The following is a 26,693-nucleotide window of genomic DNA, read 5'->3' as shown; positions in this document are numbered from 1 at the left end:
TCAGGAAGGAGACGCGTTCTGTCTCCTAGAGATGAACATACTTTGGTGTGAAAAGTGCAAATCAATTCCAGAACAACAGCAAAGGACCTTGTGAGGATGCTGGAAGAAACAGGTACAAAAGTATCTATAGCCACAGTCAAACGAGTCCTATATGGACATAACCTGAAAGGCCGCTCAGCAAGGAAGAGGCCACTGCTCCAAAACCGCCATAAAAAAGCCAGACTGGTTTGCAACTGCACATGGGGACAAAGATAGTACTTTTTGGAGAAATGTCTTCTGGTCTCAGAGGCACTGAGTATGAAGGTAGGCCTTGAAATACATCCACAGGTACACCTCCAATTGAATCAAATGATGTCATTTAGCCTATCAGAAGCTTCTAAAGCCATTACATAATTTTCTAGAATTTTCCAAGCTGTTTAAAAGCACAGTCAACTTACTTCTGACCCACTGGAATTGTGATACAGTGAATTATAATGGAAATAATCTGTCTATAAACAATTGTTGGAAAAATTACTTGTGTCATGCACAAAGTAGATGTCCTAACCGACTTGCCAAAACTATAGTTTGTTAACAAGAAATTTGTGGAGTGGTTGAAAAATGAGTTTTAATGACTCCAACCTAAGTGCATGTAAACTTCCGACTTCAACTGTATATATATTTGCAAGAAAAAAAACATATGGGGTATTGAAAGTGATGCAGACAAGTACATTGATGGAAGTTACAATCTCTGTGCAATATTAAAGCTGATCCACCCCCCAAAACATGATTTATCTTTTTATCTAAAAACATATATAAAATAATAATAAAATATAACAAAATAACAAAACAAAAAAAGAATGATCCACCACCCAAAGGACATCCAGCCAACTTGAGACAACTGTGAGAATTATTGGAGACAACATGGGCCATCGTCCCTGTGGAACGCTTTCGACACCTTGTGGTCCATACCCCGATGAATTGAGGCTGTTCTGAGGGCAAAAGGGGAGGTTCCTAATGTTTTGTACACTCAGTGTATACGTATGATGATAGATCTCGGGGAGAGTGGAACTGGAACACAATGTTGTCAGGCCAGTTTGTACTGGTATCGGCATGACAACACCTCATATTTCTTTATTCTGTTGATACTCAAGGTCATAGCAACCACCATTTTCAATAAACAGATCAACAACGCTTCACAGTTCATCAGTCAGTCGACGTAAAACTGAAAGAAAGTGAAAAAAAAAGAAAGTCAAACGATCTTGTCTGAGCAATGAAAGTTACCGTGGTGTGTCATTTTCGCTTGCAGGGCCCAGATGAGGATTTTCATAGACATTTTTATAGATCGGAAATAAAATGTCAGGAAAAATATTTAGATGTCATGGGGGATTTCATTTTTGTATTATTTGATAGTTATTTGGCTGTAAAAGCTCTGCTGCTACTCTCTGCTAGTGGGATATTTAACCACCCATCCAAATGCTACTCATCTGGTGTGCCTGACCATCTCTCTTTCTCTCCCTCCCTCGCACCCTCCTCTTTCTCTCCCCCATCCTCCTCTCTCCCTCCCTCTTACAGCACCGATGGAGGTGGTCTTCTCGTTTGACGTGGGCAATGGCCCCTTTGAGGTGCATGTGGAGACGGGCGGCGTGGCGCTAAATGACGACAGGTGGCACCGCGTTCGAGCAGAGCGGAACGTGAAAGAGGCTTCGCTGCGTGTGGACGCTTTCCCGGGCGCCACACAGAAGGCCCCCGCCGACGGTCACATCCATCTACAGCTCAACAGCCAATTATTTGTAGGTAGGAAAACCCAGTTGCTTCAGACCGCTACTTCTCCCTCATTAGAGGCATGGAAAAACACCAGACCTGGGTTCAAATGCTATTCAAAATCTTTCAAATACTTTGAGTGTTTGCTCTTGCCTAATCTCTCATGGATAGGCTACGTAAACATAAATGGTACTGTAGGTCTGTCATGATACAAGGGGATGCATGAGATAATGAGCAGCATTAGTTCTGGTGCTTTGGACAAATCACGATTTCGCAGATTTTAGTATCTTTGAATTTCAGAAGGGGAGGGGAAATTTGGCCCATAGACTTGAAAAAAGAGAGAGGGTGGAGCTCTTTGTCCCGGTTCCGATCCTCGTTTTATCTCTTCTCTTAACATGTATGGATCCAGAACTTAACCGAGATAAGCTCTAGCCTGCCCTGGGAGTACCAGATAGGCAGGGTTTACAGTTTTGGGACAATTCTATTGGTCCATTATTAAACCAGGCAAGCTAAATCAAGCACATATACAAGTATTTGAACCCTGGTTCTACCTGAGAAATATTAACACCTTCCTAATATTGAGTTTGTCAGGGCATGGACTCTACAAGGTGTTGAAAGCGTTCCACAGAGATGCTGGCCCATGTTGACTCCAATGCTTCCCACAGTTGGCTGGACGTCCTTTGGGTGGTGGACCATTCTTGATACACACGGGAAACTGTTGAGCGTGAGAAACCAAGCAGTGTTTCAGTTCTTGACACAAACCGGTGCTCCTGGCACCTTCTACCATACCCCATTCAAAGGCACTTAAATCTTTTGTCTTGCCATTCACCATCTGAATGGCACACATACACAATCCATGTCTCAATTGTCTCAAGGCTTAAAAATCCTTCTTTAACCTGTCTCCTCCTCTTCATCTACACTGATTTGAAGTGGATTTAACAAGAGACATAAATAAGGGATCATAGCTTTCACCTGGATTCACCTGGTCAGTCTATGTCATGGAAAGAGCTGGTGTTCATAATGTTTTGTACACTCAGTGTAAATACCTAAGTCAGAGGTATTAGGCTTTCCACATCCACCAGCCTTATCCTCACTTAGAACCACAGGGAGGGGGATGTCTGTCGTTTGTAAACCGATGGATTAATGTCTACTTTGTTGTGTCCCAAAAGGCAACCTATTCCCTAGAGTGCAACTATGGGCCTTGGTCAAAATAAGTGCACTACATAGGGAATAGGGTGTAATTTGGGACGCAACCTTTGAGTTGGGGCACCATGAGATTCAGTTTGCTCTGCCAGTGGCGAACAGAGACTCTGAATCCGTAGCTTCCAAATATAGGTACCGGTAAATCGAGATGAAATTGGTGTGTGAAATATTGTGCAATTTCTCTCCTTTTTCAAGTTTTTAGTACAGTACAGCATAGTTCATGAGGTAAGTAAGTACTTAGGAGAAAGAGAAGACCCAGCTTCTAATAGTAAGATGCATTGGATGTACCACCTATCGATCAGCCTCCATCACATTACTGGCTAAATGCCAATCCTCTGTGGTTTCCTATTCAATGTGCAGGTGCTGAGCCGACTGTTTCCTGATTACTGAACAATAATCACATTCAATAAATAACCATGAATCACGCTGCTGATGGACTTTGGATCATGCAGTTCTACAGTAGAAGATTGTGTGTGTGTGTGTGTGTGTGTGTTTATGTGTGCAAGCACCCATTTATCTATTTTTGCATATTTTTTTACACTAAATCAGATCTTCAACCAAAACCTAATATTAGATGAAGGGAACCTGAGTGAACAAATAACACAAAAAAATGTGATACTTATTTCATTTATTCAATGAACAAAGTTATGCAACACTCAATGCCCCTGTGTAAAAAGGTCCCCCCTACACTTGTCATGACGTGACTTTTATTAATATGGCGACTGTTCTTTATCAAATCAACTACCTATGTTTAATTGTCACTCGATTAAACTAATCATGTAACAATTAACTCATTAGGAATTTGGGGCACCACGGAAGAAGTTGTTTAACGAGTTACCATCTCCCCGAATTAAACTCTTAGAAGATACAGTGGGGAAAAAAGTATTTAGTCAGCCACCAATTGTGCAAGTTCTCCCACTTAAAAAGATGAGAGAGGCCTGTAATTTTCATCATAGGTACACGTCAACTATGACAGACAAAATGAGGAAAAAAAATCCAGAAAATCACATTGTAGGATTTTTAATGAATTTATTTGCAAATTATGGTGGAAAATAAGTATTTGGTCAATAACAAAAGTTTCTCAATACTTTGTTATATACCCTTTGTTGGCAGTGACACAGGTCAAACGTTTTCTGTAAGGTTTTCACAGACTGTTGCTGGTATTTTGGCCCATTCCTCCATACAGATCTTCTCTAGAGCAGTGATGTTTTGGGGCTGTCGCTGGGCAACACGGACTTTCAACTCCCTCCAAAGATTTTCTATGGGGTTGAGATCTGGAGACTGGCTAGGACACTCCAGGACCTTGAAATGCTTCTTACGAAGCCACTCCTTCGTTGCCCGGGCGGTGTGTTTGGGATCATTGTCATGCTGAAAGACCCAGCCATGTTTCATCTTCAATGCCCTTGCTGATGGAAGGAGGTTTTCACTCAAAATCTCACGATACATGGCCCCATTCATTCTTTCTTTTACACGGATCAGTCGTCCTGGTCCCTTTGCAGAAAAACAGCCCCAAAGCATGATGTTTCCACCCCCATGCTTCACAGTAGGTATGGTGTTCTTTGGATGCAACTCAGCATTCTTTGTCCTCCAAACACGACGAGTTGAGTTTTTACCAAAAAGTTCTATTTTGGTTTCATCTGACCATATGACATTCTCCCAATCCTCTTCTGGATCATCCAAATGCACTCTAGCAAACATCAGATGGGCCTGGACATGTACTGGCTTAAGCAGGGGGACACGTCTGCACTGCAGGATTTGAGTCCCTGGCGGCGTAGTGTGTTACTGATGGTAGGCTTTGTTACTTTGGTCCCAGCTCTCTGCAGGTCATTCACTAGGTCCCCCCGTGTGGTTCTGGGATTTTTGCTCACCGTTCTTGTGATCATTTTGACCCCACGGGGTGAGATCTTGCGTGGAGCCCCAGATCGAGGGAGATTATCAGTGGTCTTGTATGTCTTCCATTTCCTAATAATTGCTCCCACAGTTGATTTCTTCAAACCAAGCTGCTTACCTATTGCAGATTCAGTCTTCCCAGCCTGGTGCAGGTCTACAATTTTGTTTCTGGTGTCCTTTGACAGCTCTTTGGTCTTGGCCATAGTGGAGTTTGGAATGTGACTGTTTGAGGTTGTGGACAGGTGTCTTTTATACTGATAACAAGTTCAAACAGGTGGAATTAATACAGGTAACGAGTGGAGGAACGAGGAGCCTCTTAAAGAAGAAGTTACAGGTCTGTGAGAGCCAGAAATCTTGCTTGTTTGTAGGTGACCAAATACTTATTTTCCACCATAATTTGCAAATAAATTCATTAAAAATCCTACAATGTGATTTTCTAGATAAATAATTCTCAATTTGTCTGTCATAGTTGACGTGTACCTATGATGAAAATTATAGGCTCTCTCATCTTTTTAAGTGGGAGAACTTGCACAATTGGTGGCTGACTAAATACTTTTTCCCCCCACTGTATATATGTTATATATATCGATAACAGTCACTTATCAAAAAATTACGTCTTATCAGTCTCATTCTGAACGTTGCATAATCCTTGAACCTGCAAGAACCCTAACCTTATTGATGAATCAGCAATACACAAATTGTCTTAATTATTTATTTAATAACTAACTAAATAATAAGACAATACAAACACACACACACATATGTTATTGATTACTAACGTAATAAAATGAAAACAGGTCCCTAGTGGACTGGACTAACAATAGCATGAATGCTTGGAAGGGAGAGACAGAGATTCAAACTATCATTGATACTTTGGAAACTACGCTCACGGAAATACAAATGTTTAGCACCCGCTCATTCGGATTAGAAATGCAACATGTATTTACGTGTAGCTGTCCTCAATAGTTGAGTTGATGATGAAGGACTCTGGTTTGTCCACCAGAGAACCCAATGTCCTTGGTAGAGTTTCTGGTCGTAGTGGTGGTTAGAATGGATGCTTCAGCATACCCTGTAGTTCGTAGAGTTGATCTGTTAGTATAGTTACTTCAGTTGTACCAACTGTTGTCGGAGAGGGATTGTCCTTCCCAACACCTGTCTTTAGTGAAAGTTCTCTAGACGACTATACATGCCAGCTGCAGACTGAGATGAGAAGGTCTAGTGCGTTGTCTTCTTCTTCATCTCGTGTAGAGATTGAGAGTTTTCAGAGTTTCTCACCATTTCAAACATGTGGACTAACATCTCACGTTTTCTGGACTTTCTAGTATAACTATTTTGTAACGTTAGCGCACGCTTCACGTCTGCTGGTATGGTAGAAATTCAACCATTTGCAACATCCGGCTTACACCGTAATCTGCTTGGTCAATGTTAATTTGTTTTTCAAGGCTTTTATGCCCTCGGGGTAAAAGGGGCGTTCCATCACATTTATGCTCATCTGGGCGTGGCCACTGACTGAGAACAAATCAATGTGGAAAACAATAATCTCATCTAGAATGCTAAAATCACATTGTTATCTTCACAAAAATATTATTATTCTTAATCATTAATTTTATACAACAATTAGATGCAAACCTCATAACCTCATATTATTATTATTATTATTATTATTATTATTATTATTATTATTATTATTATTATTATTATAACTGGGATGTGTACACCCCCAGAGATACAGTTATGTTGTTCCACCGTCTTTAATGACATCACAACATAGTAACGAATTTGACATAATTGTTCTTTAAGTCCCCACCGACCATTTCCCACATTCTTTGAAGTAGGAATATTGTTTCATTATCCACTTTTGGATGTTGAAGTCTTGGCGGGAAGACTTATTTTGTTCCACATGGAAATTCCCTCTCCCACTACTGCATGGCACGGAAAATAACGTTTCTGTATGGAATTTCCGACCGGTCAAAACTGGCCCCAGGAAAGGGGGTGTTCAGACCTTTGCCTAGCCGGCATCTTTGATCCTCAACCCATGAGGGCAAGTCAAGACACACTCGATAACTGGTTGTGCCACCTTTAGCTGCAATGACTGCAACCAAATGCTTCCTGTAATTGTTGATACCAGGCGGTGCCAGAGAAAGGCCCTAAAAATAATCAAATACTCCAGCCACCCAAGTCATAGACTATTCTCTCTGCTACCGCACGGCAAAGGGACACCTGACTTCTAGTAACCTCAACTAGAAGCAATAATGTTTACACTATCTCTTACTTTCATGTAGACTATTTTTGCTTTGATCACATCAGAAGCTCTATTTTTCTACCCATTCTAAGACTGTTGAACAGTTAATCAAATGGCTACCTAGACTATTTTCATTGACCCACTTTATTTTGCACAGGCTCTATGCACAGTCACTGGACTCTACCCACCCACTCACACATATTACACTGACACTCCAACACACACATACACACACACACACACACACACACACACACACACACATACATACAAACACACTACAAACGCACACAAAAAACACACACATGCATATTGACACCACACACTCACACACTTCCACACTCTTTCACACTCTTCACATACACTGCTGCTACTCTGTTTATTATCTATCCTGATTGCCTAGTCACGTTTACCCCTACCTATATGTACAGTGCATTCAGAAAGTATTCAGACACCTTGACTTTTTCCACATTTTGTTACGTTACAGACTTCTTCTAAAATTAATTAAATAGTTTTTTCCCTCATCAATCTACACATAATACCCCATAATGACAAAGCAAAAACAGGTTTTAAATAAACTGAAATATCACATGAACATAAGTATTCATACCCTTTAATCAGTACTTTGTTGAAGCACCTTTGGCAGCGATTACAGCCTCGCGTATTCTTGGGTATTTCTCCCATTATTCTCTGCAGATCCTCTCAAGCTTTGTCAGGTTGGATGGGGAGCGTCGCTGCACAGCTATTTTCAGGTCTCTCCAGAGATGTTAGATCGGGTTCAAGTCCGGGCTCTGGCTGGGCCACTCAACGACATTCAGAGACTTGTCCCGAAGCCGCTCCTGCGTTGTCTTGGCTGTGTGCTTAGGGTCGTTGTCCTATTGGAAGGTGAACCTTCGCCACAATCTGAGCGCTCTGGAGCAGGTTTTCATCAAGGATCTCTCTGTACTTTGCTCCATTCATCTTTCCCTCGATCCTGACTAGTCTCCCAGTCCCTGCCGCTGAATAACATCCCCACAGCATAATGATGCCACCACCATGCTTCACCGTAGGGATGGTGGCAGGTTTCCACCAGACATGACACTAGGCATTCAGACCAAAGAGTTCAATCTGGTTTTCATCAGACCAGAGAATCTTGTTTCTCATGGTCTGAGAGTCCTTTAGGTGCCTTTTGGAAAACTCCAAGTGGGCTGGCATGTGCCTTTTACTCAGGAGTTGCTTCCGTCTGGCCACTCTACCATAAAGGCCTGATTGGTGGAGTGCTGCAGAGATGGTTGTCCTTCTGGAAGGTTCTCCCATCTCCACAGAGGAACTCTGGAGCTCTGTCAGAGTGACCATCGGGTTCTTAGTCACCTCCCTGACCAAGGCCCTTCTCCCCCGATTGCTCAGTTTGGCTGGTTGGCCAGCTCTAGGAAGAGTCTTGGTGGATCCAGACTGATGGAGGCCACTGTGTTCTTGGGGACCTTCAATTCTGCAGAAATGTTTGGTACCCTTCCCCAGATCTGTGCCTCGACACAATCCTGTCTTGGAGCTGTACGGACAATTCCTTCGACCTCATGGCCTGGTTTTTGCTCTGACATGCACTGTCAACTGTGGGACATTATATAGACAGGTGTGTGCCTTTCCAAATCATGTCCAATCAATTTAATTTATCACAGGTGGACTCCAATCAAGTTGTAGAAACATCTCAAGGACAATCAATGGAAACAGGATGCACCTGAGCTCAATTTCGAGTATCATTTCAAAGGGTCTGAATACTTATTTAAAGAAGGTATTTCAGTTTTTTTTTTTTTTATACATTTGCTAACATTTCTGAAAACCTGTTTTCACTTTGTCATTATGGGGTAACGTGTGTAGATTGATGAGGAAAACAAATAATTTAATCCATTTCAAAATAAGGCTGTAACGTAACAAAATGTGGAAAAAGTCAAGGGGTCTGAATACTTTCATGCACTGTACATATTAACTAAATTACCTCAACTACCTCGTACCCCTGCACATTGACTCGGCACTGGTATTCCTTGTATATAGCCTCGTTATTGTTATTTTATTGTGTTACTATTTTCTTTTTTATTTAGCATTTTTAAAATACTTTTTAACTCTATATTGTTCGGAAAGTGCTCATAAGTAAGCATTTCATGTTAGTCTCCATCATTGGGAAATTGAAAAAATATGGAACTACCCAGACTCTGCCTAGTGCTGGCCGTTCAACCAAACTGAGCAACCGGGCAAGAAGGACCTTGGTCTGGGAGGTGACCAAGAACCCAATGACCACTCTGACAGAACTACAGAGTTCCTTGGCTGAGATAGGATAACCTGACAGAAGGCCAACCGTCTCTACAGCACTTCACCAATCTGGGCTTTATGGAAGAGTGGCCAGACGGAAGCCATCCCTGAGAAAAAGGCATATGACAGAATGCCTGGAGTTTACAAAAAGTCACGAGCATAAGGCAAAAATGTCTGTGTTCTGATGAGACCAAAATTGAAATCTTTGGCCTGAATACAAAGTGCTATGTCTGGAGAAAACCAGGCACAGCTCATCACCCATCTAACACCATTCTTACCGTGAAGTATAATGGTGGCAGCATCATGCTATGTAGATGCTTTTCAGTGGCAGGGAGACTGGTAAGGATAGAGGGAACAATGAATGGAGCCAAATACAGGCAAATCCTTTATAAGAACCGACCTTAGACAAAGATTTACGTTCCAACAGGACAATTACCCCAAGCATACAGCCAAAGCAATGCTGCAATGGCTTCATAACAATAATGTGAAAGTCCTTGAGTGGCCCAGCCAAAGCCCAGACTTGAATCCCATTAGAAATATGTGGAAAGACTTGAAGATTGCTGTTCACCGCCACTCCCCATCTAACTTAACAGAGCTTGAGAAAATCTTAATGAAGAATGAGAGAAAATCCACAAATCCAGATGTGCAAAGCTGCTACAGACATACCCAAGAAGACAACTCAAAGCTGTAATTGCCACCAAAGGTGCTTCTACAAAGTATTGACTCAGGGGAATACTTATGTAAATTAGATATTTCAGTATTTAATTTTCAATATATATTTTTTTAATTCTAAAAACATGTTTTCACTTTGTCATTATGGGGTATTGTGTGTAGATGGGTGAGATTTTAAAAAATATATAATTTTGAATTCAGGCTGTAACACAACAAAATGTGGAATAAGTGAAGGGGTATCAATACTTTCTGAAGGCACTGTATATGAATGTATAACATATGTGATTTGAATATGTTTTAGGTACATATTTCAGTAAGCCTATAACAAATGTGAGATTAATATTTTGGAAAGTACATATGACAGTAAGCCTATAACATATCTGCCAAAATAAAGGAAACACCAACATAAAGTGTATGGAACTCTACAAATGTATGGAACTCTATTGGAGGGATGCGACACCATTATTCCACAAGAAAATCCATCATTTGATGTTTTGTTGATGGTGTTGGAAAACGCTGTCACAGGCGCCGCTCCAGAATCTCCCTTAAGTATTCAATTGGGTTGAGAGGTAGCTACAATAATGTGCAACTGAGCCTGCCCAGAATGTTTATACATGACCCTAAGCATGATGGCATATTAATTGCTTAGGAATTGCTCAGGAACCACACCTGTGTGGAAGCACCTGCATTCAATACACTTTGTATCCCTCATTTACTGAAGTTCTTCCTTTATTTTGGCAATTACATGTATATGGTTTGTTCATAGCTACAGTGCATTCAGAAAGTATTCATACCCCTTGACTTATTCCACATTTTGTTGTGTTTCAGCCTGAATTCAAAATGGTTTCAATATTTTTTTTCACCCATCTACACACAATACCCCATAATGACAATGTGAAAACATGTTTTTAGACATTTTTGCAAATTTATTGAAAATGAAATACAGAAATATATCATTTACATAAGTATTCACACCCCTGAGTCAATACATGTTAGAATCACATTTGGTAGCAATTACAGCTGTGAGTCCCTCTGGGTAAGTCTCTAAGAGCTTTGCATACCTGGATTGTACAACATATGCACATTATTATTTTTACAATTCTTCAAGTTCTGTCAAGTTGGTTGTTGTTCATTGCTAGACAGCCATTTTCAAGTCTTGCCATAGATTTTCAAGCTGATTTAAGTCGAAACTGTAACTAGGCCAACTCCAGTGTATATTTGGTCTTGTGTTTCAGGTTATTGTTGTGCTGAAAGGTGAATTTGTCTCCCAGTGTCTGTTGGAAAGCAGACTGAACCAGGTTTTCCTCTAGGATTTTGCCTGTGCTTAGCTCTATTCTGTTTATTTTGAACCCAAAAAACTCGGTAGTCCTTGCCAATGACATGCATACCCATAACATGATGCAGCCACCACCATTCTTGAAAATATGAAGAGTGGTACTCAGTGATGGATTTGCCCCAAATATAACGCTTTGTGTTCAGGTCATAAAGTTAATTTCTTTGAAATATTTTTTGCAGTTTTACTTTAGTGGCTAATTGCAAACAGGATGCATGTTTTGGAATAATTTGTATTCTGTACAGGCTTACTTCTTTCCACTCTGTCATTTAGGTTAGTATTGTAGACTAACTCATGGCTGTGATAGGAGAAAACTTAGGATGGATCAACAACATCGTAAATTCTGTAATTGTTTTAAAGTCACCATTGACCTCATGGTGAAGTCCCTGAGCGGTTTCCTTCCTCTCTGGCAACTGAGTTAGGAAGGAAGCCTGTATCTTTATAGTGACTGGGTGCATTGATACACCATCCAAAGTGTAATTAATAACTTTACCATGCTCAAAGGGATATTCAATGTCTTTAAAAAAATGTTTTTACCCATCTACCAATACCTGCCCTTCTTTGTGAGGCATTGGAAAACCTCCCTGGTCTTCATGGTTGAATCTGTGTTTGAAATTCACTGCTCGACTGAAGGACCTTACAGATAATTGTGTGGGTGTAGTACAGAGATGAGGTAGTCATAAAAAAATAATGTTAAACACTATTATTGCACCAGAGCATATGAGCGGAGTGGAGCGGTGAGAATCTCAGCTCCTCGCTCACGGAGCTGTTCACCCCTCCGCTCCCCCCGCTCAAAGCCACATCAGGCCAGTCCACTCATTATCGCTCAGCGCTCAACGCAGTTTGCATCGCGCTCCACTCAAATCGCCCCCCCGCTCGCTCCAAAAAAGGAAAAAAATCTGCATGTATTTCACTTTTAGCTTAAACCACAGCCTTACTTTATCTACCCGAGTTTGTTGCATACAGACTCATCTCGGATTATCCATTCTGTCTTGAAACGGGGATCTAACACTGATGCTAAAATGAGATGTTAATCAGTATAGTATATTCCATAGCGAATTGTCACGTTGTTTGCCAATGTTTCTGCAAAAGCAGCGATGCCCATTGGAAGTGCAGCGTGAGTGTCATCGGTGAGCAGGGATTTGATTTCTGTGACAGCAGGGAGGATCCAGGTTCCCCAGCTCCTTCTGCATTTTGTCTGTGAGGTCTGCCAGTGGTGTCAGCACACTGACAAGGTGCGTCAGCTGCCGTACTTGATTCAGGGTGATGTTAGCAATATTTGACTTGAGTTTGTTTTGCCATAACGGGTATTTTTGGAACAACCGGATGAACGACTGAATCATCCGCAGCTGGCTGCTCCATCGAGTGGCGCAGGCATTTGTGGGGCGGACACCTAATTGGTCGGTTTCCTCTGTGTTCAGGGTGCTCTTGCGTACACTTTCCACCAGGTGCCCGACACTCACTAACAGCCTATTAATGTTGTCATGCTCGTTTCGGCGTCTTTGATCGCCAGCTGAAGCATGTGAATGGGGCATCTCAGATGGAAATTTGACACAGTAAAGTACTGATTTATCATAGTTTCTACATTAGAGGTTATCACTTCCACATGGACTTGCGAGGGTGCAGGTGGTCCCTCATCCTCTTCTTCATGTTCTGCGCTGCTGCTGGCATCCACGGTCACTTCACCCTCCGCCTCCTCTTCAGTGTCAGGGAGGAGGTTAAACGCCTTGATCATGTTGCTGGCACTGTCAGTGACGACCCGAATCACACGTTGTTGCACGTTCCAATATTTCAGTACACTTTCATACTTTTGGTAAATACGATCTGCGGTATGGTGCCCCTGTATGTGCTCACAGCCCAACAAATCCGTGTGCCCCCGGAACGTCCCATCAATGAAACTGGCCACGATGCCAAGGAAGCTGTGCCCTCTTCTACTGGTCCAAATGTCCGCTGACAGAACGAGCCCATCACCATTTTGCAGTAGGTCTTGCAGTTTGGCTTCCATCTCTTCCAGGGCATGTGGCATGAGCGTGTCCCGTATGGTGTTGTAGCAAGGGGGGATGTAGCCCGGTTGAGCTGCGCTGGCGAAGTGTTGCATCCCTTCATGTTCTCCTTTACTCAGCGGTTCATAGTCCATGAAAATCATTTTTAAAAATGCTACATCCAGCTCTCTTTTTCTCTCCCTTGTTATGGTTGGGCCTTTGCGTGCAGTGAAGAAACTTTTGAATTCCTCAACCCTTTTCTCTTGTTGCTGCTGCTGCTCCTCTCGCTCTATAAAATACAAATTCATGGACAACACAAATTAAATTAAACAGATGGATTCTGGGTCAGGCTTGAGCATGCTTCAGACTCGTGGTGTGAGCGAGCGAAATTGGAGCGGGACATAGGGCGACGCTCCGTCCTTTTAAAAATGCCGCTCTGCGCTCTGTCCAAAATCCGCCCGCTCGCGCTCCACGCTCGCTCCCGCTACACTCCGCTCACATGCTCTGTATTGCACACAGAGTGAGTCCATGCAACTTATTATGTGACTTGTTAAGTATATTTTTAGTCCTGAACTTAGTTAGGCTTGCCATAAGAAATGGGTTGAACACTTATTGACTCAAGACATTTCAGCTTTTCATTTTTAATTAATTTGTAAAAATGTCTAAAACCATAATTCCACTTTGACATTATGGGGTATTTATTGTGTGTAGGCCAGTGACACAAAATCTCAATTTAATCAATTTTAAATTCAGGCTGTAACACAACAAAATATAGAAAAAGTCAAGGGGTGTGAATACTTTCTGAAGGCACTGTACATCTACTGGCATGCCCATATGTTAGAAGGCTTTGGCGCACAGCATGTGGCCATATCATAGGACTGACACATCAGTGAATATGAACCATGCATGGATATACTGTATGTGTCTCTCAATACATTGAATTCATGATGTACATGAAAATGTCTTAGCGGTCACATTTGTGACCAATGGGAACATACAGTGGCTCTAACTTATTATATATACACTACCGTTCAAAAGTTTGGGGTCACTTATAAATGTCCTTGTTGTCAAAAGAAAAGCAATTTTTTTGTCCATTAAAATAACATCAAATTGATCAGAAATACAGTGTAGACATTTAATGTTGTAAATGGCTATTGTAGCTGGAAACGGCTGATTTTTTATGGAATATCTACATAGGCGTACAGAGACCCATTATCAGCAACCATCAGTCCTGTGTTCCAATAGCACGTTGTGTTTGCTAATCCAAGTTTATCATTTTAAAAGGCTAATTGATCATTAGAAAACCTTTTTGCAAATATGTTAGCACAGCTGAAAACTCTTGTGCTGATTAAAGAACAATAAAACTGGCCTTCTTGAGACTAGTTGAGTGTCTGGAGCAGCAGCAATTGTGGGTTCGATTACAGGCTCAAAATGGCCAGAAACAAATAACTTTCTTCTGAAACTCGTCAGTCTATTCTTGTTCGGAGAAATGAAGGCTATTCCATGTGAGAAATTGCCAAGAAACTGAAGATCTCATACAACGCTGTGTACTACTCTCTTCACAGAACAGCGCAAACTGGCTCTAACCAGAATAGAAAGAGGAGTGGGAGGCCCCGGTGCACAACTGAGCAAGAGGACAAATACATTAGAGTGTCTAGTTTAAGAAACAGACGCCTCACAGGTCCTCAACTGGCAGCTTCATTAAATAGTACCCACAAAACACCAGTCTCACCGACTCCAATATGCTGACCTTCTAGGCAGAGTTGCAAAGAAAAAGCCATATCTCAGACTGGCCAATAAAAAGTAAAGATTAAGATGGGCAGTCTGAGATATGGCCTAGAAGGTCAGCATCCCGGAGTCGCTTCTTCACTAGTTTGCTGAGGAAGTATTTTTTTTAAATCAATTTTAGAGTAAGGCTGTAATGTAACAAAATGTGGAAAAAAAGTCATGTTGTGAATACAAAATCATAAAATGTGCATTCATCAAATCCTGAAGTATAATTCCAGTACAGATTAACTTCCTAGGAACCCCATGAGGTTTTCTTCCATAGGGCATCTGGATATGCATGAGGAAAGACATTCCTCACATCAATATTAATTCCATTACCCTGTCTCTGTCTCTTCCCCCGAAGCCACTGTTTGTTCTCCTCCAAAGTGGGTGTTTGCAGATATGACAGAGATATTTGCTTGTATATAAAGTCTTCTACTACAGCCTGGTTTTCCTCGTGTTTCCTTTTTTAAATAATTAGAATATGGTCTTGGGCGAAAACAGACTGAAGAACAGCACAAAGACACTTATAGGCTCAATATGAGGTTGCATAAAGGTTTATCAGAGCCTGTCAGAAGGCAATAGGATGTTATGAAATGAAATGATACATTCGCTTAGTCAGTCCATCGAAAAATAATATGCCCCCTCTCTGAATTTCAAAATATTTGCATATTTTTGACCAGGGCGGGCGCCAGAACAAATTTGTTGGACGGACATTTAATTTCCGTTTTTTTTAAGGTACCTCCAATGTGTATATAGGCTATGTAAAAATACAAATAATAATATTAAGTGTTCAATAAATTGTGTTCGTGGAGTGCCTATGTTACAACTATGAAACAGAAAGCATTGGTGTTGGAACCTGGTAGGCTATAAACTTATGTTTATGTCTCCTGAGTGGCGCAGTGGTCTAAGGCACTGCATCGCAGTGCTAGCTGTGTCACTAGAGATCCTGGTTCGAATCCAGGCTCTGTCGCAGCCGGCCGCGACCGGGAGACTCATGGGCAGCGCACAATTGGCCTAGCGTTGTCCAGGGTAGGGGAGGGAATGGCCGGCAGGGATGTAGCTCAGTTGATAGAGCATGGCGTTTGCAACGCCAGGGTTGTGGGTTCGTTTCCCACGGGGGACCAGTATGAAAAAAAATATATATATATATGTATTCACTAACTGTAAGTCGCTCTGGATAAGAGCGTCTGCTAAATGACTTAAATGTAAAAATGTAAATAACAACAAAATACAAATAAATAGTTTCAACCACCAAGAAGCATGGTCAGCAAGATGCATGGTCAAATGACAAAAACATCAGTAGCCTAAACATCATTACAAGTGTGCTTGATAATAGTGAAAATCATCACAATATAAAATCAAATCAAATTGTATTTGTCACATACACGTGTTTAGCAGATGTTATTGCGGGTGCAGCGAAATGCTTGTGCTTCTAGCTCCGACAGTGCAGTAATATCTAACAAGTAATAACTAACAATTTCACAACATATACCCAATACACACAAATCTACTAAAGAATGGAATTTAAGAATATATACATATATGGACAAGCAATGACAGAGTGGCATGGACTAAGATACAGTAGAATATTATAGAATACAATACAATATATACATATGAGATGAGTAGTGCCAGATATGTAAACATTATGAATATGTGTTGATATGACAGCAGTCAACAAGTAAATTATCAGTTGGCGCAGGTCCATGTCACATAAACAAGGAAAGCTGTTGAGTGCGTTGCTGATTTTATTTCTTGCTTGAGATGTAGGGCCTGCTCCCTCAGTGATGACATTTTGTGCTGATAATAGCCCATAGAATTATATTCCCGAACGGTGCCTTCCTCTCTCCTGTCTCACCGTTTCATTTGGTGTTGGCCTGGAAACCTGCTAAGTGCGCATAGATCTGGCTTTTTTGCGCTTAGGCCTCGGAAGTGTAGGTTCAGGTTGAGGCTCAGAATCAGAAGAATACTCATCAGAGATGTCATCATGACGTATTTCTTCCCCATCATCAGAGTCGTTTTCATTCAGATTTTGTAGCAACGCTAACAAGTGTATCCATTCGTCTTGGTCTTCTTGCCATTGTAAATTACACACGCTCTCATTGTGTACGCCAATTAGGCCAGAGTAGACTGATTTAGAATAGATCAATACAATAGAACGGTCCACCCTGTTCTTCAATCACAATTGGTGATTACATAATTATGCATTGTTTGCTTCCCCTCGCTCATCAACTCATCCATTCTCCCCCATCATATTTATTTCATCTCTTATTATAGGCCTATGTCTGAAATTAGTTTCGGTATAATTTAGGTTCACTTTCGAGGCAATTATCGGGGTGATTTTCAACTGGGTATGCCATCTTCAACTATCGGCAGAAGGAGGGGAGCTGGCCCTACTTTCGAGAGACAGAGGTGCAATAGGGAAAACCATATAAAAAATGACATGCCATCCTGAAATTATTGAGCCCTCCAAATGACTGCTTTAGTGGTTCTATTGTGGGTTTTATAGTAATGACATGTAGCCTAATTTAACAGTAAAAATGTATTAGCCTACCCTTTAAACACGCCGACTTTCACCTGAGGGTCCTAATGACATGTTTTCCTTTTAAATGTTTTTATTCTCTGACAGCTTTCCTCTCCACACTTACACTCTCTCTCTCTCTCTCTCTCTCTCTCTCTCTCTCTCTCTCTGTGACACAGCTTTCCTCTCCTTTTCTGCTCCAGTGGCCCAAACAGAGCGGCTTCTCCTCTCCTCAGGGATTTGTCTCGGCTCGCTGTTCCATTTTGCCGGAATCATGAGCTCATTCTGACGCACAATTACCCAAACATGATTATATCCCACTGGACAGTTACCCAAAGTCTGCTCTGCAATGACCAAATGACAGTTTATTCCAACTCAACTATCTTGAGAGTATTCAATAACATTTGATTTGACACCTACCTAAGAAACGCTTTAACAGTGTAGTGTAACTTTGCTTTAAAAAATACATTTTATTCAACAGTTTATAGAAGGAAATCTTTTTTACATTCCATTTGACCAAGAACTTGACATACAGTATCTAAGAAATGCATTGTAGTGCTGCTTTGCTTCAAAAAAGGTTTACATTATTTTGAAAAGTTACCCCCAAAAATATTTTAACATTACGTTTGACCAAAGGGTTGACACAGCCTACCAAGAAAAATGCTTTAACATTGTAGTGCTGCTTTTCTTCTTTTTTTTAACCGGTTTTCAGTTTGAATCAGAATGGCAATTGAACCCGCAGACAGAGAGCCAGAGTGCCTTGCCTTGCAGGGGGAGAGGCTCATTGATTCTTTGTTGTGAAAAGTCTTTCATGAACTCCAAGAACAATCTGAGCTGCCAGCTCTGAAGTATGGGGGGATGCCAGAAAGAAGAGAGAGAAGAGAAGGAGAGGGAGGTTAGCAGCCAGAGCAGTGGCAGCAGACAGACAGCTGATCAAATTCAAGTCCCTGAATGCGTTTTCCACCCACAACTTTGTTTTGATAGCCCTGTCGTCATTTAAATGACAAAGTTATGCTCCTGGGAGCGGCGGGCGGGTGACGTGTCAAATAACTCTGGTACTGTAGCCATACGTGCCATGCGTGCCCCGTCACACAGAAGAAAATAAAAGAACAGATAAAAAAACAGGAACAATGCATTTTGACTGTGTGCTCTGCGTTGTGTGTTGGCAGGTGGCACTGCTTCCAGAATGAAAGGTTTCCTGGGGTGTATCCGCTCGCTGCAGCTGAACGGGAGGACTCTGGACCTGGAGGAGAGGGCTAAGATCACACCTGGGGTGAGGCCGGGCTGCCCGGGACACTGCAGCAGCTACAGGCAGCTGTGCCAGAACCAGGCGAGGTGTGTGGAGAGGTACAATGGCTTCTCCTGCGACTGTGGCCTCTCCGCCTACGCAGGCCCCTTCTGCCAGAGAGGTAAATAGACCATGAGCATCACCTCGACCTCAGCCTCTGAGCTCTGAGGTTCTGTTGATCAACTCACCTGCCTCTGGGAGATTAGCCATGTGAGAGGATGTCAGTCGGTCCCAATTCACTCCATAATCCTATTATTTGGCCCTAACCCTTTCGATGTTTGTAGATAAGGTGGAAGCAATGTGGAGGAAGCTTCACCACTTTATTGAGGATACAGTACCTATCCCTGACCCTTTAGATCTAGCTACATACATCTAAAAACGGTTAGGGGGAGGATGGGGATGATTTGAGACCAGCTGGTGGAGCTAATGTTTGTGCACTCAACAAAAACACAGAGGACATACTGTATTACAATATAAGACTACTGTTAGAACTGTTGTTAGATTCGAAATCATCTCCATATCTATGGTGAAAGCTATGTGTTTCTGAGTCATCGCCATCAGCAGGTCAACTGTGTGATGCAGGCAGGCCGATTGTACATTTTCAATAATTAATAAGAATTACTTGGACCACTTCCTGGTTAGAACATTAGCGGGCAAGCGCCATGGTGCCGTTAAAGAGAGTATTGTTCTGTAAGTAACAAGGTGATTGTATGGTTTTATTTACAGTATGTCTGTTAGAATGAAATTGCAAATATGAACAAAGGTGTAGGTTGTTATATAAATTAAAGTTTTAAAGTTGTTAATTGAGTTTACAGAACGTTAACAGATGTATAACAAAGTGAATAACTGTTCTAACACAATGTGGAACTATTGGCCTATTCAATTCAACCCAAAAAATAACCACCAACTCCTCTATTCTGCTTTCCCAACCTCCAGAGGTCTCCGCTTACTTCAAACCCGGGACATCGGTCCAGTACACATTCAAGGAGCCGTACGAGCTGACTAGAAACACCAGCACCCAGTCCCAGTCCTCCTCCATCTACTCTGATCTGACGCCTCGAGGAGAGAATGTCTCGTTTAGCTTTAGAACCACACAGAGCCCTGCGTTACTGCTCTACGTCAGCTCCTACTACAGAGAGTACCTGGCTGTGCTGCTCAACAGGAATGGTAAGAGGCAGAGAGATAAAAATAAATAAAATAAAGATATATTTTCTGCCGTTTTAATAAGTTCAATGATGTGAAATGTAAAAGTAACACACCTTTATTTAACATTACTGTACAGGGTCATTAGAGCTCTATATCAGCTTGTAGGGTCTTTAACATGCAGAAAAATGATGTACATATCAAGTACCGTAAAGGTGTACATCTATTTTCATTTAGTTATGTAATATTACTACATCTAGAAAAGTTATTAACAACAACTGTAAGAGAGAGAGAGAGAGCATTGTTAGAAAGCAGCTTTATCAGAATTCATTTGGATTAATTTGAGTCTCCAAGTCCCCATAGACAGCAGGCCTGTCAGACACTACTGCCTCTCAATTCATGCACATTACATTTTTCGGCATTGTCTGTCTTTCTAGGAGAGCACAAGCAAGACCTCTCAGTAACAGTGAGAGGATAGTGCAAAAGTAGTGCAAAATCTTTCTTAAAGGGGCAATCAGCAGTTGCTATATTCAAGTTTGGACTTGTAAATTAACGATATGTACCCATTTATTCTTGAAGAATATAATTTATAAATGCCTCATGAGCTTAGTTCAACTGTCGCACCCCATCAGAACCCAAAATATAAGCTAGTTTTACTTTAATGTTTGTAAACAAATTAAATGTGAACAAACCTCAATAGCCTCAAAACATGGTTACAACTACAATTTTGATATCATGGATGGTCAGTCCTTGCATCCATAGCTCTGTCTATGAATCTGAGTGGTTACATTTCTCCAGCCTCATCCTTCAGCTTTTTACCGAAACAGGGGCAGGTAAAACACCATTGTTGCTACTGCTGATTGCCGCTTTAATATTAGTAATTGTATTCAATATAGTAAATGTAAAAACATCTCTGAATACAAAGCAGTAACGCTTGGCCCTCTGCTTGAATCAAAGAATGGGCCCTCCACACTTATTTAATAGAATTGTTTCATTTGTCCAATTGTGCAAATCATTTAATGTCTGTTCTAGCCCTTACAAATAATTTGTTTTTTTCTACTAGATGTGTGTAAAAGAAAAAATATTTCAAATAACAAATAGATAGTCTGCTTAAAGTTTAAAATTCCACCTTTGCATGAAGTGATTATTTGTGTGCAGCAGCATCAATGAGAGTGTTTTTTTTATAAGAGATGCAATACATTTCCAATCTCCCCATTCATTTGAATGTTTTTTTTCTGAGCTGACTGACAACGCTAACACAACCGTGCATTACTCAGAGCCCCTCGGATACTTAATTCCTTGCAAATTACTAAAATGAAGTTGATTTAATATTGCTGTTATTGATAGGGAACTAGAGATTAATCCGCTTAGTAGCTGAATGCCTTGTAGGCTTATGTTATGAAATTAGTCACTGTAGCCTTCAACATTGAGGAATTTTCCTTGAAATGCTGTAAACAACAATTTGCAGGGTACATCGTGAATGCTGCACACATGTTAGCGATATTGTTCAGTGGCTGTCTGCATTTTAATGATAGTGATATTGTTACATGTCTATCACTGTTTGCATTTAACCATTTACTGCTGTGGGCTAAATCAGGGTCACAAAAATTGTTTCTTAGTAGTCTCAAAACAAATCTACTTTGAAACAAAAGTATACATCTCACACACATGGTTATGGGCTTAAAAAAAAGAAAACACCTGTACCATGTCAGATAGTCAAAAGTTTGGACATACCTACTCATTCAAGGGTTTTTCTTTATTTTTACATTGTAGAATAATAGTGAAGACATCAAAACTATGAAATAACACATATGGAATTACAGTGAGGGAAAAAAGTATTTGATACCCTGCTGATTTTGTACATTTGCCCACTGACCTATAATTTTAATGGTAGGTTTATTTGAACAGTGAGAGACAGAATAACAACTACAAAAAAATCAGAAAAACGCATGTAAAAAATGTTATAAATTGATTTGCATTTTAATGAGGGAAATAAGTATTTGACCCCTCTGCAAAACATGACTTAGTACTTGGTGGCAAAACCCTTGTTGGCAATCACAGAGGTCAGACGATTCTTGTAGTTGGCCACCAGGTTTGCACACATCTCAGGAGGAATTTTGTTCCACTCCTCTTTGCAGATCTTCTCCAAGTCTTTAAGGTTTCGAGGCTGACGTTTGGCAACTCGAACCTTCAGCTCCCTCCACAGATTTTCTATGGGATTAAGGTCTGGAGACTGGCTAGGCTACTCCTGGACATTAATGTGCTTCTTCTTGAGCCACTCCTTTGTTGCCTTGGCCGTGTGTTTTGGGTCATTGTCATGTTGGAATACCCATCCACGACCCATTTTCAATGCCCTGGCTGAGGGAAGGAGGTTCTTACCCAAGATTTGACGGTACATGGCCCCATCCATCGTCCCTTTGATGTGGTGAAGTTGTCCTGTCCCCATAGCAGAAAAACACCCCCAAAGCATAATGTTTCCACCTCCATGTTTGACGGTGGGGATGGTGTTCTTGGGGTCATAGGCAGCATTCCTCCTCCTCCAAACACGGCGAGTTGAGTTGATGCCAAAAAGCTCAATTTTGGTCTCATCTGACCACAACACTTTCACCCATTTCTCCTCTGAATCATTCAGATGTTCATTGGCAATCTTCGGACGGTCCTGTATATGTGCTTTCATGAGCAGGGGGACCTTGCGTGCGCTGCAGGATTTCAGTCCTTCACGGCGTAGTGTGTTACCAATTGTTTTCTTGGTGAATATGGTCACAGCTGCCTTGAGATAATTGACAATATCCTCCCGTGTAGTTCTGGGCTGATTCCTCACCGTTCTCATGATCATTGCAACTCCACGAGGTGAGATCTTGCATGGAGCCCCAGGCCGAGGGAGATTGATGGTTATTTTGTGTTTCTTCCATTTGCGAATAATCGCACCAACTGTTGTCATCTTCTCACCAAGCTCACCAAGACCATCACCAAGCTGCTTGGCGATGGTCTTGGCCATGGTGGAGAGTTTGGAATCTGATTGATTGATTGCTTCTGTGGACAGGTGTCTTTTATACAGGTAACAAGCTGAGATTAGGAGCACTCCCTTTAAGAGTGTGCTCCTAATCTCAGCTCGTTACCTGTATAAAAGACAACTGGGAGCCAGAAATATTTCTGATTGAGAGGTGGTCAAATACATATTTCCCTCATTAAAATGCAAATCAATTTATAACATTTTTGACATGCGTTTTTCTGGATTTCTTTGTTGTTATTCTGTCTCTCACTGTTCAAATAAACCTACCATTAAATTTATAGACTGATTATTTCTTTGTCAATGGGCAAACGTACAAAATCAGCAGGGGATCAAATACTTTTTTCCCTCACAGGAAAACTTGAGCGTGCATAACTATTCACCCCCCCCCCCCCCCCCCAAAGTCAATACTTTGTAGAGCCACCTTTTGCAGCAATTACAGCTGCAAGTCTCTTGGGGTATGCATCTATAAGCTTGGCATATCTAGCCCCTGGGATTTTTGCCCATTCTTCAAGGCAGAACTGCTCCAGCTCCTTCAAGTTGGATGGGTTCCGCTGGTGTACAGCAATCTTTAAGTCATACTACAGATTCTCAATTGGATTGAGGTCTGGGCTTTGACTAGGCCATTCAAAGACATTTAAATGTTTCCCCTTAAACCACTCAAGTGTTGCTTTAGCAGTATCCTTAGGGTCATTGTCCTGCTGGAAAGTGAACCTCTGTCCCAGTCTCAAATCTCTTGAAGACTGAAACAGGTTTCCCTAAAAAATGTCCCTGTATTTAGCGCCATCCATCATTCATTCAATTCTGACCAGTTTCCCAGTCCCTGCCGATGAAAAACATCCCCACAGCATGATGCTGCCACCACCATGCTTCACTGTGGGGATGGTGTTCTCGGGGTGATGTGAGGTGTTGGGTTTGCGCCAGACATAGCGTTTTCCTTGATGGGGCCAAAAAGCTCAATTTTAGTCTCATCTGACCACGGTACCTTCTTCCATATGTTTGGGGAGTCTCCCACATGACTTTTGGTGAACACCAAACATGTTTGTTTATTTCTTTCTTTAAGAAATGGCTTTTTTCTGGCCACTATTCTGTAAAGCCCAGCTCTGTGGAGTGTACGGCTTAAAGTGGTCCTATGGACAGATACTCCAATCTCCGCTGTGGAGCTTTGCAGCTCCTTCAGGGTTATCTTTGGTCTCTTTGTTGTCTCTCTGATTAATGCCCTTTTTTCCTGGTCTGTGAGTTTTGGTGGGCGGCCCTCTCTTGGCAGGTTTGTTGTGGTGCCATATTCTTTCCATTTTTTAATAATGAATTTAATGGTGCTCCGTGGGATGTTCAAAGTTTCTGATATTTTTTTATAACCCAACCCTGATCTGTACTTCTCCACAACTTTGTCCCTGACCTGTTTGGAGAGCTCCTTGGTCTTCATGGTGCCGCTTGCTTGGTGGTGCCCCTTGCTTAGTGGTGTTGCAGATTCTGGGGCCTTTCAGAACAGGTGTATATATACTGAGATCATGAGACAGATCATGTGACACTTTGATTGCACACAGGTGGACTTTATTTAACTAATTATGTGACTTCTGAAGGTAATTGGTTGCACCAGATCTTATTTAGGGGCTTCATAGCAAAGGGGGTGAATACATATGCAGTTCTTTTTTTCATTTCACTTCACCAATTTGGACTATTTTGTGTATGTCCATTACAAGAACTCCAAATAAAAATCCATTTAAATTACAGGTTGTAATGCAACAAAATAGGAAAAATGCCAAGGGGCGATGAATACTTTTGCAAGGCACTGTGTATCTTTTGAAAGTTACCTGGATGTTATATAGAAGTAATATTAAGGTTATGTCTTCATATGTCATGTATCTCTCGAAGGATGTTAAATTGAAATTATTAATGTCATATATATGTATATATATTTTTTTGTCATTTAGCAGACACTCTTATCCAGAGCGACTTACAGGAGCAATTAGGGTTAAGTGCCTTGCTCAAGGGCACATCGACAGATTTTTCACCTAGTCAGCTCGGGGATTAGAACCAGCGACCTTTTGGTTACTGGCACAACGCTCTTAACCACTAAGCTACCTGCCGCCCATGTTATGTCTCTATATCTCCTGAAGGTTACCTGGACATTAAATAGAAGTTACTGTATATTAAAGTTTTGTCTCAATATCTCCTGAAGGTTACCTGGATGTTAAATACAAGCTGCAGAACAGTAGAGATGCTGAGGTGATCAGGACCAGCATTAGGAACTTGGCCAACGGACAACTTCACAGAGTCTCCATCAGGAGGATATCAGAGACTGTCAGTGTTCAGGTAACTTATTTTGTCACTGTTTAGGTAACTTATTTTGTCACTGTGAAGGCTACTTATTCTCATTCAAAATAAAGACATGCTCAGCAGTTACCTTAGTGCAGTGGTTCTCTCCTGGGGTACTAGTACCCATCCACAAGGGGTACTTGTGAAGATTCGTAAGAACATAGTCCTAATGATTGGTTGCACATAAGGAGGTAATGCAAGCAGAGCAAAATGTAATTGAGTGTAGCATAACCTAAAAAGATTCAGAACCACTGCCTTATTGAAAGTCAGCAAGAGGCAGGTAAAGAGAAGTAGGCCTATACAGTGGGGAGAACAAGTATTTGATACACTGCCGATTTTGCAGGTTTTCCTACTTACAAAGCATGTAGAGGTCTGTAATTTTTATCATAGGTACACTTCAACTGTGAGAGACGGAATCTAAAACAAAAATCCAGAAAATCACATTGTATGATTTTTAAGTAAATAATTTGCATTTTATTGCATGACATAAGTATTTGATCACCTACCAACCATTAAGAATTCCGGCTCTCACAGACCTGTTAGTTTTTCTTTAAGAAGCCCTCCTGTTCTCCACTCATTACCTGTATTAACTGCACCTGTTTGAACTCGTTACCTGTATAAAAGACACCTGTCCACACACTCAATCAAACAGACTCCAACCTCTCCACAATGGCCAAGACTAGAGAGCTGTGTAAGGACATCAGGGATAAAATTGTAGACCTGCACAAGGCTGGGATGGGCTACAGGACAATAGGCAAGCAGCTTGGTGAGAAGGCAACAACTGTTGGCGCAATTATTAGAAAATGGAAGAAGTTCAAGATGACGGTCAATCACCCTCGGTCTGGGGCTCCATGCAAGATCTCACCTCGTGGGGCATCAATGATCATGAGGAAGGTGAGGGATCAGCCCAGAACTACACGGCAGGACCTGGTCAATGACCTGAAGAGAGCTGGGACCACAGTCTCAAAGAAAACCATTAGTAACACACTACGCCGTCATGGATTAAAATCCTGCAGCGCATGCAAGGTCCCCCTGCTCAAGCCAGCGCATATCCAGGCCCATCTGAAGTTTGCCAATGACCATCTGGATGATCCAGAGGAGGAATGGGAGAAGGTCATGTGGTCTGATGAGACAAAAATAGAGCTTTTTGGTCAAAACTCCACTCGCCGTGTTTGGAGGAAGAAGAAGGATGAGTACAACCCCAAGAACACCATCCCAACCGTGAAGCATGGAGGTGGAAACATAATTTTTTGGAAATGCTTTTCTGCAAAGGGGACAGGACGACTGCACCGTATTG

At 41.5% G+C, this 26,693-nt stretch overlaps 1 protein-coding gene across 1 annotated transcript in view; it reads left to right on the top strand.

Annotated features, from left to right (window-relative positions):
• The window catches only part of LOC311128018 (contactin-associated protein-like 4), a gene marked incomplete at its 3' end in the record, with an annotated part of 221,186 nt that overhangs the window by 179,596 nt on the left and 14,897 nt on the right, over positions 1-26,693 (top strand). Inside the window, exons 17-20 of the mRNA XM_084159946.1 lie at positions 1,552-1,773; positions 18,806-19,045; positions 19,861-20,091; positions 25,260-25,393. Coding sequence (XP_084016072.1) covers positions 1,552-1,773; positions 18,806-19,045; positions 19,861-20,091; positions 25,260-25,393 — 827 coding nt within the window. The remainder of the gene's footprint in view (positions 1-1,551; positions 1,774-18,805; positions 19,046-19,860; positions 20,092-25,259; positions 25,394-26,693) is intronic.

This window comes from Coregonus lavaretus, assembly GCF_964263955.1.
Source record: "Coregonus lavaretus genome assembly, chromosome: 4".
Taxonomy (NCBI): domain Eukaryota; kingdom Metazoa; phylum Chordata; class Actinopteri; order Salmoniformes; family Salmonidae; genus Coregonus; species Coregonus lavaretus.
Note: the sequence above shows the minus strand (reverse complement) of the source record. Positions and strands in the feature narration are given on the sequence as shown.